A 16,859-nucleotide genomic window follows, 5' to 3' on the forward strand; every position below is an offset into this window, starting at 1 on the left:
TGCTACTCAGAATTAAATTGAAATCAGTTCAGTCGAGAATTCAATTCAATTTTCATCTCCAAAAATTAGTAATCAAAGGCGGAAAACCCATAATCCCAAGAAATAAAAACATTTCTCGGTGTCTTGTTTTTCTTCTCAGTTGAGTGGACTTGGCAATCCCTTGCAATGCAAACACCCGATGACATTCGCAACCTCCCCATCGACATCACTTTTTCTCGTCTCGGAGGTCAAACACTTACTTCTATTCTTATTCTTCTTCTTCAATTTCACTAATTATGTTCCTTGTTTATATATATTGTTCCATTTCTGCTTTTGAATTTATTTATTTATTTTGTAACGGTTGAAGAATGGTTGGTCGATCGCAAGAGGGTACCCGCAGATTGGCGGAAGCGTGTGGCCGCCATCCGGGCTCGAATTTCCAAGGAATTCTCATCCCTTCCAAAGGATTCTGATCCCTATTTTCAAACCCTAGACCCTGAAGGTTTGTTCATCCTTTTTTTTTTTTTTGCTTTAGATTTCTATATAACTGTTTTGATAAATTAATCACTTAATTTTTGTTTCTGTCGTTCATGCTGCATTCTTGCCACTTGTGGTGTCGTTTCTAGTAGGTAGGTATTGATTAGTGTGCATTCAGTTGTCAAAGCTCAATGAGGATAAGAAGTTTTTAGTGGTTGGGTCAGCCAACTGTAATTTTGAAGTACTATGCAATTCACTAATTAAGAGACTCCAAACGGAACGGAGTGTGCAGTTTATGAGTTCTAGGTAGAGAAATAATTGCAGTGAAAATGATATTGGCATTCAAAAACATAAAAGAAGATTCTCAATGGAACAGTAACAGAAGATGATTGAACCAGTATATTGGGATGATTGTAACCTTCATTGCACATGGTCATGTCATTTCTGTATTAGCTTTTCTGAATGGGTTGCTCTCACAAGGGGAAAATTCCCCCTTATTCTTATTATTTGTTGAGCATACTTTGCCACTAACTCCTTAATTGGTTCATTTCTATGTTTCCATTCCCTTCTTTGCATCTCATACATAGCATCAGAATTCAGACCATGTTCTTGCATTATGCTAACTTGCATAATATGGGATTAAAAGCTGCATTGGTACTTTGAATTATAATTAGCTATTGGAGAATGACTTTAGTCTTACTAAAGCTTAAGGGCAAACTTTAATACACAGCTATTAGACTGGCAATACTATATAGAATTGAATGTTTGGTGGTTAAAAGCCAACATAGACATAAGCTTAATGTTTTTGAGATGAGAATGCTAAGATGAATGAGTAGACACACAAGACTGAATAGGAGGAATTATTAGAGAGAGTTGGGGTAGCACCAGTTATATGGAATATGCTACAATCTCATATTAGTGGTATAAACATGTCCAAAGAAGTTCTGTCAAGGCAATGGAGGTAGTCATGTATTTAGAGGTAGAATGAGAACTAAGAAAACTTTAGAGTAAATTATTAAAAGTGAGTTGAATATAAATGGTTAAAAGACAAATATGGTTTATGATAGGCACTTTGGCATTGTTTGATCAATGTAGGCTACTCTACCTAGTGACCAAGGCTTAGATTTTGTTTGTAGTTATGTATGGTAGTGTAATTTTTTCAGGTTGCTGTTTCCCTTTTGCATCCGTGACAAATTGTGGGTGTGAATAAGGTGTAGTACCTCTTTTTACATCAAAGATGTTGCTATATTAATGTATTCTAATCTTTTCCCTGATATCAAAGGAGAAAATTCGTTGTCTTTCTCCAAAATATTTTGAGATCACCAAAGTGGCATTGCTGTTTGTAGGAGTTGGTTATTTGGAGGCCAAACAGATATATGATATTCTCTTAAAGTCCACTCCAGAGAGCCGGAACTTATTTGGCCGCCTATCGGGTGCTGCTGTAAGATTGGCATATTGATCTGTTCACTTCTTGGCGTTTTTGAGATTATAACTATGATTCACACTGTGTATCAATTTTTCTTTTTTCCTTATATATTGTTTTTTATTTTTCTTTGGCTAGGGTGCCTGGGAGGCGATTGTCCGATCTTTTGAGAAAGATCATGTGTTTCTTGGTGAGGCTGCACAGATTATGACTCAAAATGTAAACTATGAAATGTAAGCATTGTATGAAGAAAATCACTTGTGAGTGTGTATTGTTCTATATCCTTAAAGGGGATCTTTATTTTATTTTATTCTTTTGTTTTAGCACTGATAATTTGTTTCTGTTATGAAGCCCGTATCAGAGAAAACAGGTGCAGAAGATTCAACAGCAATTGCTAGAACTAGATCGCAAGGAAGCTGATATAAAAAGAAGTGCAGCTCTCTCAGCGGCTAAATATGCAGAAGCTTGTCAGGAGCTAGGCCTACAGGTTACATTAGTGGAGGCTTTTGAGCCTTATTTAAATCGATGTGCTCTTTTTGGTAAGGAGATAATGATTATATGTTTTTGTAGGGGAAAAATGTCAGACTGGAACTTTTGGAGACGGCAAAATCACTTCCAAGCACATTTAGCAAGATTTTGAATGTTGTAAACAGTGACAACATGTCACAAGCAATCGAATATTATTCAAATTTTGTTAGAGATGCTCATACAAAGGATTATTTTAGGATTTCATAATTGAATAAATGAAGTCATAAATTAAATCAGTTTATAATCATGACTGCAGAGATCTTCTGTAACTGTGCTACAAAACCTGACGAGCATGCGTGAAAATCCGCCATCTTTGAATGTTTCAGCTGGATCTGAGATTAATCATGTTACTGTTCACTCAAGCAACAATGAACTAGATCCATTAGTGAGCAATGTGGAAGTTGCCATTCCAGACATTGACTGGGATATTTCAGTGGATAGTTCACAGATTGATTGGGACATTGGAACAGTAGAAGAAACGGATGATACCAGTAATGGGTTGGGTCCTTATGAAATCATTAATGCCTCTGATGCCATACAGACTGCACCAGTGGAGGATGTCAGATCAGATCCAACAAATCAAGAACTAGGAGTATCTTGGGACATCAGTGTTGAGACTCCTCAAGCTGATGTGATTGATGATATTAATGCCCAAACTCCATTAGTGGAAAGTCAAGCTTCTCTTCCAGATACTTTATCTCAATTGACAGAAAACAAGGATGAAAGGAGCCAGCTCCTAGACACAGAATACAGAAATAAGGTTCTTGATGATATATATGAGGTATGAGACAGTGATGGTAACCTTCTTTGTGTTATTAACTTATAGGTTTTGCTTATATAATTTAAAATTATTTCTTACACTTCCTGTCAAGTAGAAGAAACATAAATGTAACAAATCTCTAAATTTTCTTTTCCATGTAAACAGTTATTTGTACAGTATGAACTTATTTGTTTGATTTTGATATTTTTATTGTCAGAGTATATTTTAAATTTTGCATTGATTTTATCTGTTGTCAGTTAAAATCCTTTTTAAATCAACGATTGGCTGAGTTGAGCAATGCGGAAACTTTATCCTTACAACATCAAGTTCAGGCTGTTGCTCCTTTTGTACTACAGCAGTATACTCCTGATGCTATAGATAAAATGCAAAGTGATGTTTCATTGGCAATTTCATTGCTGACGAATAGGAAGACAAGGGATCTGATTATGATTCTCAACTCCAGAAGGTAGTGGTTAATATTTATGCTTAAGATGGCATGCATCTGGATGGGACTATAATGTAGTTAAACTCAGTAGTATAAGGGTTTCTCAGTTGCATGTAGTTTATATAATGCCTCAATGGAGTTGAAATTTTACATTTGAAGACTAATGCATTAAACAGGAATTATCTCAAACAGGAATATGATAATTTGAACTCTGGAGGAGTACTGATTTATGTTCTCAAACAGATACCAGATAAGAATCATACTTAGATTAGATGTTAGTTTATTTAGAAGGCTGGTATGTTTTGTCTAAATGACGGAAGTAAGAGTGTAGGGTCTCTAGTGTATATATGCTTAATGATATTTTGAAAGTTGCTCACTGAATCTCTAGTGTATTTATTATTCTTAACTCTTCTTTCTTGAGTAGCATTCCTACTGTATCTAATATTGACTGTGTGCTGGGATGAATTTCAGATTTCTAGACAGGCTAGTGAATTCATTGGAGGAAAAGAAACATCATGAAGTGAAGTTGAAAGATGGTTTGAAGGATTTGGCTACTAAACGTATGGAACTGCAGAATTCTTTATCTTCATCGTGGCCAAAACAAGTGAGTTCTAGTGTGCTTACTAATAAATCTTTTTCATTTTTGTTTACTTTTCCTTTCATGGGAAATGTATCCTGAAAAAATAATACAGCGAGAGTATTAGCACAAAAGGATTATGAGTACCAAGTTTCAAATGACCTAAATCCCAATCCTTGGTGAATTAGTATCATTTAACTACTTGGGCTTCGAATCTTTAATCCCTTAGATTAACCCGAAATACCAAACTCAGAATCAAAACAACTGATTGATTTGATTCCCATTCACAACCAGTTAATAACAATTTTCCTATATGTTGTCAAGACTGGGATAAGTTGTCTATGTGTGACCTTAAGATCATGGGTGCAAGCCGTAGAATTAACCGTTGATATTTCTGGATTATGGTTAAGATTATGGTGTTTTTCATATAAAGCAAAAGCATATAAAATCACAAAATAATAATGGGTGGTCAATCCATAGAATAGACCCTAGGTTATATTGTATAATAAATCCAACATCAAATTCAACATAGGTTACATCTTCCCCTAGCTTGAAGAGGTGGTTTAAAGGACATATAACTTAAAGTAAGGAAGAAACTGTTCTACATCAACATTAAGTCAGCCGCTTGGGCAAAGGGGAGGCGACGCCGCCCCAAGTACCTCTCTTGCTGGATGAAGAGGTGGAGGGAGTTGGGCTGGGGTAGGGGTGGCGGCTGACTGCATGTTGGGGTGGCAGCTAAGGGGTTGCAGCTCGGCTGTCTATCCGGGTGATGGGATTGGGTTGGGAATCATGGTTGGAGTTGGGGTTGGGGTGGGGATGAGGATGATGGTGACGTGACTAAGAGTAAAATTGAAAAAACAATTTTGAATGACTATTCACTGTAAAAAAAATATCGGGAAGAGTAGAATTATAAAATAGAATTAAGTTAAAAATTAGAGGTAATTTTAAAGAATTTTGAAAACGTGGGTCATTATTTTATCCTTTTTATAAAAATAAGGTAATTATTTTCTTCACTTTTTTATTTGCATCTATTAGGGGATACGAACCAATATATTGCTTTTGTTCCATCCACTCCCTAACTTCATTAACAAGCAAACACATTCTGAAGCCTGCCGTTTCTTGTTTTCAATTGCCTAATTCTTAATTTCTCATTTCTTTGCTACCAAGAAAGACAAAATTCTGAATTACATGTTCATTACTTGAGAACTAAATTACAAACTGCTAATGGAATTGCAGGAAGCGGCGTTGGCAAAAACAAAGGAGCTGAAGAAACTGTGTGAGACTACACTTTCATCCATGTTTGACGGAAGACCAGTTAATATAATCGGAGAGATCAACACTCTTTTGAGTAGTGGCTTTGGAGCATGAAGAGAAGCTTCTTCTGATAATGATGAAGCCTTAGGTGGATAAGCTAGACAAGATAGCTGAAGAATGAGGTGTATGATCGGATAGATACTTTTCTTTGGTATAGTTGCGTGCTGGCGTTAAATGTTTAGTGACAATGTCAAGAATCCTCGCTGATAAATGTTTGGTGACAAGTGACAAGCTGTGAATGAAGTAACCTTTGGTATTGTCATTTGAAATTGTCATCCGATTCCGTCAAATTATATCAAATTTCAATTTCCTCGTATTAAGAGAAAAACAATTATTTTTTTTCTCCGTCTACTTTTCCTTTTATTCTTTCAATTATTTATATTCTCTTTTTTTCCCCTCCAAATAACATCATAATTTTTTATGTTACACTTTTTGTTTCTCTCTCTATTTTTTTTATTCTTCCTCATCTCAACTTACATACGAAGGAAAGAGCAAGTTTGGAAAACAAGAGTTGATGAGGAAATATGAATTATTCTTCATAAAGGAGAGAGAAAGCAATGCGGAAATATTCGATAGTCTTAGACAAAGGCAGTTTTAGATTGAAAAGAAATACTCAGCTGTATTTGATGGAGAAATAGTATTTCTACAAAAGGAAAAGTAATGTCGGATTTCTCAAGAAAGAATAAAGAAAATAGCAATGACAAAAAGATTTAAGCTGTTTGATTCATGCTGTAATATTGTATAAACGAATTAAAATGTTGAAGAGTGGTCAGGGACATGCAAGTTTCTGGCTCGTTAATGTCAATGAAAGAAATCACTGGAAGTGTGGATGCTTTTTTTGGTTACTGAGTTAGTTCAAAACATCAGGCGGACACGTAGCTCAATGTGGGTGAAGCAATAAAATGAGATGCAGTTGTCCGGAAAGACCTCTCGAGCGGATCAGACACTGGTCCATTCCTATCTGCTGCGCCGCTCTTTGACGCGTTGAGCCGTTGCATGAAAGAAGCAAGTGATTCTGCTATTTCCGACATTGGTGGCCGAAATTCCTTTACAGGCTGTTATGGAAGAGACAGACAAGTTTCAAGAAGAAGGAGAACGCATAAACACATAGGCCTGAAGAACAAAACGTAGCGATGCAGCTATGCTGCCTATCCTACGGTTTAAAAAAATATTACTAAAATTAAAGTAACTCTTTATTATTTAACAATACTTTTAATTTAAAAAATAAAACAAAAAACATTACTAAAATGTAAAAAAATATATATATATATGAATTTAATTTAACACTTATAGGCCATCATAGGCACCGTAAACTCCACCAAACGTAACAGCATGCAATATTTTGATATTTGAGAGGCAACTATTATACCTGTAGGCAGAGGGAGAGTATATCAGCATAACGAGAAAGAGCCTTGGATGAAAATGTCTTTTGAATTGCAGGATCCACCATCTGTTCCAAGGTCTCGCTATCATGAAGCCTGGATGAAGCCCATTGAGCTAGATATTGCTCTTCCTTCCGCCTGGAACTGTGTTGTATAACATTAACAGGGATCATCTCATTCAGTTCAACCCCCAAAAAGGAAACACATGAAACGGCACAAAGGTAGCTTACCCATCGAAAGGTTCCCTTCCGGTTAATAGTTCCAAAAGCAACACCCCATATGCAAAGACGTCACTTTCTGTGCAGCTGTTAGTTCCTGGTTGACCATGGTTTGGTGAAATGTAGCCTGCATCTCTGATAGAAATCTCCAAAGCCTGTTTCCAACAACATTCACCAAAGTTTTAGAAAGATTACAATCAAGCTGTTTTCCAACAACATTCAAACCATCTTATTTCCAACAAGGACATGGTTTTTCCCTAATCCAGTGTATAATATCAGTGGCAAATGGAGCATAAAGTAGTTCTAGGTGAGGATGATTATTGCAGAGACTTACTCGAGTTTTGACCTTGTTGCTTGTCAGTGGTCTCAAAATAGTCAAGCCGCAGTCACAAACACGAGGCATTAGATTTTCATCTAGCAGAATATTGGAAGACTTCAAGTTTCCGTGGGCTACAGGAGGGGAACTGGAGTGCACATAGCTGCAAACATTGTGTGAGAAATAAGTTTGAGTTATGAGAAATAAGTTTTCATATTTTTTATGAGAAATAAGTTTGAGTGAAAACATTGAACTTACGCCAGAGCCTGAGCAACACCAAGAGCAATCTGGAGACGGATGGTCAATGACAAAGGCTTGTATGCATCACTGTGAAGAGCATCATCTAGAGTTAAATTTCTGACATACTCGTAGACAAGGAGATGCTGCCCATGCTCCAAACAGTAACCTTTGAGTGCAACAATGTTAGGATGTTTTAAACGGGAAGCGGTGCAAACTGCATCTAAGAACTTCTCCTCTTCACTGAAAGACAAGCCCGCCATGGTGATAGTCTTCACAGCTAAAACCTTTCAAAGAAGAAAGGAAGGTATTATATTTTGAAAGCAAATGATTATGAGATTCTTTAAAACATTACTTTGGATTGTACCTTTCCATCTGGAAATTCAGCTCTATAAACAGGACCAAGAGATCCCTCTCCAAGAAGGTTGTCTTCACTGAAGCTGTTTGTAATCAACTGAATCTCTGCTACTGTATAAACTTTTGTCCTCCCAGTTACCTTTTCTCTTTCGGAAAAACTCCTCCTTGTTGTTTCTCCATTTTTTTTATGATGTTGGGAAGGTAGTCGCCTTGGAACCAAAAGGGATGCAGAATTGAAAGGTGGGATTTGCAGGCTCTCATCTACGGCAGTAGTAGAGATATCTATAACCAATAAAAATGGAGAAAAGACTGGTTAAACATGGAACTCAAATCATTGAACTAGTGATTGGAACATATTATACAGGAAGTTGAGACAGCTGAATGGCAATGATATATCACTCATTTTACTGTTAAATCTGCAATTCGAATGAACAGAAGAATTTTTTGACATCTTTGAGTCATTTAATGTTTTCCCTTGACTTAGGGTATGTCAGTCAGCATCCACACTCTCTCCTTAAGGATATACCTTTTGAGTCACTGATTGGAAGAGAAGGGAATGATCTTTCAACACTTTCCAAGTTCTTCAGTCTCTCAGAATGTAATCTATTCAAACGAGTTGCAATGAAGAGTGTCAATCCAGCTACCAATAATGTTACTCCACCAACTGTAAAAGCTATTCCTCCAGGGCCCATGTGTTTCTTCTTGTGCTTGATTGCTTTAGCAGAAGCATAATTCTCTATGGCATTCGTTTGCGTTATGGGTGGACGAGTACTATTATGCTCAACTGGTACACTGTCCAAAGGAAAAGGCCAGGGAGGAGAGTCGTCCACTGCTTGGAATTTATTCCCTCCAATCCTAATTTAAGGTATAGTTATGTGCTCATTCATTTCATATCTAAGAATGTAGCTGGAGGAGATGAAAAATGGTCATAGTTACTACTAACCATAAGTTTTGTATGGACTGAAAATGTGGTGGAAGAATCCCACTAAACAGATTATCCTGGATGTTCCTGACAAAATAGATACATTAGCAGATGATGAAACTGTAGTCATACTTGCCAAAATTCTGAAATGATAACCTACAAATCGGTGAGAGGAAGCGCAGCCAGGTACGTGACTGATCCAGTGAATCTGTTGTTCTCAAGGAACCTGCAAAGCATCACCATATCAAATGAACATGACCCTGATAAATACATATAGCTTTGGAAAATGGGTGAGGAGCGTATGGAGAAAGGAAACATACAATTTCCCAAGGTTTTTCAAGGAGCCAAATGAACTCGGCAAATCTCCAGTGAAATTGTTGTAGGAAAGGTCCCTGATGAAAGAAAGTCATCCTGTTAGGGTCCAGGCTAAAATTTGGACAGAAAAATAAAAAAGACTACATTCTTCTGTCAGACATAAACATACGACTCAATCCACTTCCAAGCTTTGTTACTCTTTTGACTTTCTTTTTCAGAATGATATAGTTCGAACTTCATTTTTGTGGGAACTTTTCAAAACCTAGGAAATTACTTGGTATTTGAGTTGAATTACAGGTTTGGTTGTAATGAAATAGGAGAAATCATGTTTTTCGAATTGAGTATTTCAACTACTTTACTACTGAATCCAAACAAAGTATCCTTCTAATTTTGTCCATTCTTAATTTATTGAATATTGAGAAGGTATATTTCGGCTTCATTGTTTGGCTGATACATATCCAACTAATTCAAGAAAGGTATCTATGGAAATTCTTTGGAATGGCTAATTTCTTTCAAATGCAAAATAAGACTCTGGTTAAGAAGGCATACATTTCTTTGAGTTCATCTAACCCAGCAAACACATTGCCAATGGGTCCATACAAGAAATTGTGGCTTAAATTCCTGCAAGACAAGGATCACGATTTCACAGCCATTTATAAAACTGAGTTACTATATCTTATAAAAATTAGAGAATATGAAGAAACATGTTGTGAATGGACTTTGGTTAAGAATATTTCTCATGCTAATCTAGTTTAACAAGCTTGGACTGAATCAATGCTACAATAACTCACAGATGTTTTAGTTTTTTCATGGCTGATAATGGTGGGATACTTTGGCTCAGATAGTTGTAAGCCATATTTCTGTCAAATCAAAAGTGAGAGAGAGAGAGAGAGAGAGAAAGAGAGATGAAAAAGAAGAATTGTCAGAACAACACACTTAATAGTCAGTTAGTCATTCAGGAACAAAATGAAAAATAGGCTTACATGTGTGTGACATTTGGGGGTAAACCAGATGGTATTTCTCCCACTATGTTGTTAGAACTGACATCACTAAGGAAACAATTACAGAAGTGAGTAGAGTGCACAATTTGAAAATAAACATGTCCTTATGGGAATTTTAAGCAATGTAATTACTTACAGGTGCTTCAAGTTCTGTAGATTGTGGAGAAGGCCTCCAAGATATCCAGTGAGGTTTAATCCTTGAATTTTTCTGCATGAGAACAGGTACTAATAAAAATAAGGATACTATAACTTATTATTTAAATGGCATCTATGATCTGAATCTGAATATAATCAGTGTATAATTATTGAATTACAGGTGTATAACTGATGAGCCAGAGCATGCTACTCCTGTCCAAGACTCCTGACAGGGATCATCGCCATTCCATCTTTCCAGCAACGGCGGGGTGTTTAAGGTTCTGTATAGATCCTGAAGAGCGGAGACTGTTTACCCAAAAAAGGAATAGCAAGAAACATGGTTTTAGCGAAAGACAAGGGAAAAAAAAAAGAAAGAAAGAAAAAGAGTTCAATTAAATTTGAATTTTTTATGATCAGTAACATGATCTTCTCCTGTTGTAAGTTAAGATTCTATCTCCTCAAGTTATATTTTTACCAATTTTTCAACGATAAAGACAAACCCTAAACAGATCACAGTTTTAGAAACAGTAACAAAATGAAATGCTGAAATCCGAGTAATGAAGCCAACGTTTTGACATAAGGAGCATAAAATGAGTAATTAAGCGTAGCCCTCAGTCACTGAATTAAACAGTTTTGAAATCTTTGTAAACTGCGACAAAAGAAAGTTACAGAAACTTCCAAACACGATTTGGATAATTTCCTTTACCAATATCTTGAAACAACAATGACAAGTATAACGAATTTTCTTTGGAACCAAACAATAAAAGCAATCAAGTCATTCAAGGATTTTTTTTTTTAACAGTTTGCTCAAGTTTCCAAAGAATGATTAAACAATTACCATCAAGAGGATCAGTGAATGCTGAATTCTGAGAAATCAGAGTTGCCGAGAAGACAACGAAGAAAAAATGAACGGAGATGAAAAAGCGATTCATTTTCCAAGAGAAACAGAATCATCCGTCAACTTAATCTCCTTGCTTAATTCCTTTTCCGGGAAGAAACTGAAACGAATCGAAAAAAATCAGTGCCCTGATTTTCACTCAAATTTTCCCATACATTCTCGGTTGCTAAACATGTTGAAGAGAAGAGGTAAAAAAGGTAAAAAAAGGTTCAAGGTTAGTTAAAGAAAAAGATTGATACCTCTAATATTCGAGTTCGTGTTTGTTAATTTTTTTTTTCGAACACGCTCGCTGAGTCAATGTGACTCTCTGAGTGGGTTGGGTTGAGCTTGCAGGAAGGGGGAGGAGAGAGAGAGTTGGAGGAAGAAGGACATCACTTGCGGTGGCCGGAGTTGGGACACAAACGGCGGCGGGAATGTTAGGGAGGAGTTGTTCTTGATGATGATGAAAGAGAATAGGGTTTGGGGGGTGTTATTGGAAAAAATTAATGTTGACTATAGTTTGATCAAAAATTTTGAAGATAAGGATAAAATTGATGCAAATCGAAAACATTAAGGATAAAATTGAAACAAATTAAAACTTAGGGGTATTTTTGAAACTTTTAGTAAACTTCAGGGACAAAAAATATACTTTACCCATAAATTAAACTCAATTAGCTAAAGTTCCAAATTTACTTTTTTATTTTCTCTATCATTTTAATTATTATTTAACCTAATCAAATTTAATTTTTGTGTCGTCACTCCTTTATTCCCTTAAACCCTCTTTTTATTTTTATATTTTCAACTTTTTTTTCTATTCCTTATCTAGTGGTCATCTTCTCTTCATCAAAAAATAAATTTTAAATTTTTTATATTTTTTATATAGTTCTCCATGACCCTATGTATCTTTCAATTTAATTGTTTCTCCTTTTGATATTTTCAATTGCAAATTTTAATTCAAACAATTGTAGTTTAGGTATTAATCTAATATTTTATTTTCTTTGTGACTTTATATATTTTATTTTATTTTCGATTTATTCATTTTTATTACTTATTTTTTATCTTTTGTTCTATTATATGTACCTATGTTGCGTATAAAATTTTAAAATAAATTGATTAATTTACTAATTTAGAATATATTTTTTATTTTTAGAAATAGTAATAGAAAAATATTTTAATTACAATACATAATTAAACAGATGTATAAAATCTTTCATCTAACATTATATCAAAATTAAATTAAAAAATATAACAAATTTAATTATTTTAAAAAGAAAGAAAGAAAAAATTGTGAATTATGTTTCTGTTATTTTATATAAACATACTTTTTGTATACAAATTTAATTTTTTTAGTATTTATATATAATTCTAGTTTCAAATTATAAATATTAATGTATCATTAGGCGCTAATATACCAATTAATTCAGTCTTTTATTATTAAATGTGTATAAAAAATTAGTTAGGATAATAAGGTATTTATAATTTAATTAAAATATTTTAAGTTCAAGTTTTAGAAATAAAAAATATTTTTTTATAAATTATATATAATGAATAGTATTTTAAGAATGAAAGTGTTCACTAACTCTTTAATTTTTATATCTCTATATAATTAATAATATTTAACAAAAGTTATTTTAGTATATATATATATTTTTGCCCCTACTCTTAAAATTTTCTGGGTCCGTCACTGATTGCATGCATAAAGCAAAATTTAAACACCTAACACTTGTTTAAATAGATTAGTGAATTAATCACTAAACCAATCTAAATTGATCAATGAAATATTTTTGGACAGATTTTTTGATTGGGCTGTCCAGCCCAATCCCTGGGCCCAACAATCAGAAAGAGAAGCTAGCCTAATGGGGGAGCCATAGAAACAACTTGAATTGTTCACCGAATAAAGAAACTAGTTGAATTCAACTTTGGCGTGAATCCCTCTCATTTCTCGACTCTCGGGGACTCAGAATCGGGCAAGGAACGGCTGCATCCTTCGCCTTCAGTTACGGTGATCGTGAATCTGCCCCCTGCGCTCGCCAACTCTAGCTCCATGTGTTCTGATTGATTGAAATCTCTTGTGCACGCTTCCTTTTTTGCAATCGCCGCTACCTCCCGCGGCGGGGTCGTGCTCCAGTTTCTTGGCAGTTCCCCTTAGCCTCATCGAAGTTATGGTGTGAGCAAGCGGCCAAGCTCAGTGCGGCGAAGCTGGCCATGGCTGAATCAACGGCGAGCACGCAGAGCAGCAGCAGCAGCAGCAACAACAACCACCGGACCGAAGAACAGGACGATGACTACATGGGTGACCTCTCACGCTTCCTTTCCTCACAGTTTGCCTCAATTCCAATAGTAGTATCAAAAGCCTCAACCTGTATTTCATCCTCATTATTCTCTAATTGATTTGTTAGTTCTCTCTGAATCTCATCAATCTTCTCATCTCCATTATTCTCTGATTGGTTTGCTTTGTCTGATTGGTTTGGTGATTCATTTTGAATCTCCATCCTTTCATCTCCATTCTCTAATTGGTTAACAAATTCTACTTTCCCAGCATAATCATTGGCATTCTAATATGAAGAACACAATAATAATATCAAGAACTTGACCTAATGATGATGATGATGATGATGATGATGATGATGATGATGATGATGATGAAAGGCATAAAACAAAAACTGCACGTTCACCATTTGTGTTATTCAGATATGTAAGTAGTATATGATTATAGAAAATAAGGTAGGAAACCAAGTCAAATTAAATATCCAAACTAGCATCATAAATTCAGATTTACTTTAATCTAAACAAAATTTAATAATTTTCATACACAATTTCAATTGGAAGAAGAAAAAAAAATACAGAATAATGCTTACAATACGAATACTATGATGAATGTGACATTTGTTGTAAAACGGAAATTTTTTTTCTTTTTGTTAAAGAATAATTATTATTTGACTTTCGCCCAATATATATGCAAATCAAGTTGGTTTCTAAATTAAAGTAAATAAGTAAGGTCTACCAAAAAATAAGCTGTAATTCTTAAATCAATTACTAAATCTTTAATTATTTTATTTAATTACTTGAACTACTTTATTCGCCTATATTCTTTCAAAATCAAAATCTTTTATTTATTTAGTCTTGCAAACAAGAGCAGCTGTAATTATAAATTAAAACATCTTTGCTCCATTTAAATAAAAGAGCCATTAATTATAAATATGTAGCTAGTAAGATACGCAAATATGGATTTAAATAATCAAAAAGTGATTTCTTTCATATCCAATTAATTTGAAGGTATTATATATACTGTACATACATTTAAACCATCATATGTGGTAAACTTTAAATAAATTATATAAAAGAAAAAAAAAAATTAGAATTGGGTTGTTGTATATGATGCTGGAGAAAGAGAGAAGAATATAGAATCTTAATCCTTTTCATCTAATTTTGTCTTTTTCTCTTCTCTATATTCACATAAAAAATTCATTTTAAACTTTGAATAGAAGAATAGTAAAAAGAACAATCGATTGTTCTGAGTTCCAACAACAAAGTTGGCGACTTTGAATTGAAGAACAGTAAAAAGAACGATAGATTGCTCTGGGTTACAGCAACAAGATCAAGGACTTTAGAAGATTAAAAGGAGGAAAAAGAAGATATATCCTGAGAGTGAGGAGAGGGAAGAAGAAGAAACGAATTTTTTTTTGTGAATATAGAAAAGAGAAGAAGACGAAATTAGATGAAAAAGATTAGGAATTTTCTCTTCATTTTTATTATTTAGACTCAACATCTGTATAGATTATTGACCACCATTCCAATATATGCTGCTTTGGTCAATTTATCCGTAGACCCTAAAATAATCTTAATATATCATTAATCATTATCATGGTCATTCAAATTTCTCTTGTTGGAAACACAATTCTAAAAAAAGAAAAAAAAAATTAAAAACACAATAAGCAATCAACCACATTTTTTGCTGATTTCATTTAAACAATCAATTCTCCAAACATCAAAAGTCATTCTTTAAGTATTTTTTTTTTTGGAATAGCCCAAGATTAAACCCCATTAATTAACACGCATGTACTACATCTTCCAAATAAATGTTAAATTGCAGAAAAAGCACCCTCAGTTTATCTAGAACAAAGTTAAACAAATTAACTACATTAATAAGTAGTTCTTAATTCACTAAAAAATTAATACATAAATCTATCCGACCAAAACAAAAGTCTGTACAAAATTGAACCGGATATATATAAAAAACTAAAGATCCATCCACCATCATGGCTAGTACCACTCTTCTCAAAGCGATATCGTTTCCTCATTCCAATGCGCTGGTTAGTTTTATTGGCCATAATCTCTTTTCCGATGTCTTCACCTTCCCAAGAACCCAACCCAATGGTGCGAACCATCCGCAAGCTGTTAGTTGAGAACTTCCTTTTTAGAGTAGTGAAGAAATAGAGGTCCTTCCCGTCATAAGAATTTTCAACGTTTTCTTCCCAAATTTCCCATGGATTCTTCTCCGTACCAAACATTTCACCTTCAAGAATGGTTCCATTGTTTGGTAGAGGCCTCCCATTGATTTTGTTAAGGAGAAAATCTTGAATGAGTTCTTCATCTGTAGGCTTGAACTTCTTGCTTGCACCTGAAGGCAACTTTGTTGAAGCCATATTCAAGATTAAAAAAGAAAGAAAGAAACAGGGAATTAAGAAGATTATTGAAGTAAGTGGTTTAATAATGCGGTAGTAGAGTTTATATATTGGATGAAAGTATCTACTGATTGAAAAAATAAAAAGATTGAAATATGACAATTTATGTTCGTTTTGATTTTGCCTGGGATGTTTCGGTTCAAAATAATTATGTTATCTTTTCATTTTAATTTTTCAAAAAAAAAAAATCTAAGATAAAAATTACTCTTTTTAGTTGACATCGACTAAAGTTAAATGTGTCAATTTTTAATATCATATCATCAAAAAATAATTAATTATATTTTAAATTTAATATTATATCTTCTAATTGAATTTAAAAAGATATCATATGTTATCTTATATTAATAAAATATCTTGTTAGGAATTTATTTTAATTTTTTAATTTATTTGTGAGTAATATATATATTAATTATAATAACAAATTATGCTATTTCAAATTAAATGACTTATATAATGGTGATCTCATTTATTATTTTTAAATGCTAAATTGAATAAGTTATTATTACTTTTGATTTGGAATTAAATGAGAATAAAATCGGATATTATCTTTTGTTCCTTTGATGATTATCTTTTGGATTTTAGATATATTATCTTTTGACTTTAGATACTATTTTATTTGACTTTTAGGGTTTAATGGGTGCCATGCTCAAATATAAATAGTGCCTTCAGGGTTTGGGTCCCCAATATACTAAAGTCGCCTTTGTTGTTCTTTCCTCATCAAAAGAGTCACAATTCAGCCGCCTAGGAATACAGAAGGCTTTGGTTGAGGAAGATCGAAAGAACCACAAGATCCAAATTCTTCTGTCAATTCCTGATTTTATGAGTAAAGATACACTTCTGCATTATAATATATTTTTGGTGATTTAATATGGATGATCTAAATTACTAAAATTAATTTATTCTAACAAGTG

General features: G+C 33.9%; 3 protein-coding genes across 3 annotated transcripts; 1 reads left to right on the plus strand and 2 right to left on the minus strand.

Annotated features, from left to right (window-relative positions):
- LOC107625501 (CDK5RAP3-like protein) lies at positions 7–5,848 on the plus strand. The gene is made up of 10 exons (XM_021116004.1): positions 7–226; positions 347–481; positions 1,803–1,897; positions 2,018–2,112; positions 2,231–2,366; positions 2,450–2,594; positions 2,659–3,188; positions 3,425–3,633; positions 4,084–4,216; positions 5,426–5,848. The coding sequence occupies exons 1-10, from the start codon at positions 166–168 to the stop codon at positions 5,555–5,557; spliced, it is 1,671 nt and encodes a 556-aa protein (XP_020971663.1). The 5' UTR covers positions 7–165; the 3' UTR covers positions 5,558–5,848.
- On the minus strand, positions 6,213–11,645 carry LOC107627431 (protein STRUBBELIG-RECEPTOR FAMILY 2). Its single transcript, XM_021116003.1, has 17 exons — positions 11,524–11,645; positions 11,225–11,384; positions 10,566–10,692; positions 10,388–10,459; positions 10,234–10,299; positions 10,042–10,110; positions 9,800–9,871; positions 9,256–9,327; positions 9,096–9,161; positions 8,957–9,022; positions 8,540–8,868; positions 8,024–8,295; positions 7,678–7,943; positions 7,438–7,582; positions 7,116–7,258; positions 6,873–7,029; positions 6,213–6,558 (listed from the first exon to the last, which is right to left on the minus strand). Exons 2-17 carry the CDS (start codon positions 11,316–11,318, stop codon positions 6,367–6,369), a joined length of 2,208 nt encoding a protein of 735 aa, XP_020971662.1. The 5' UTR covers positions 11,319–11,384; positions 11,524–11,645; the 3' UTR covers positions 6,213–6,366.
- LOC107627432 (NAC domain-containing protein 41-like) lies at positions 13,549–15,909 on the minus strand. The gene is made up of 3 exons (XM_016330266.1): positions 15,534–15,909; positions 15,366–15,376; positions 13,549–13,818 (listed from the first exon to the last, which is right to left on the minus strand). Exons 1-3 carry the CDS (start codon positions 15,907–15,909, stop codon positions 13,549–13,551), a joined length of 657 nt encoding a protein of 218 aa, XP_016185752.1.

The sequence above is a fragment of the Arachis ipaensis genome, chromosome B02, assembly GCF_000816755.2.
Source record: "Arachis ipaensis cultivar K30076 chromosome B02, Araip1.1, whole genome shotgun sequence".
NCBI classification, from domain to species: Eukaryota; Viridiplantae; Streptophyta; class Magnoliopsida; order Fabales; family Fabaceae; genus Arachis; species Arachis ipaensis.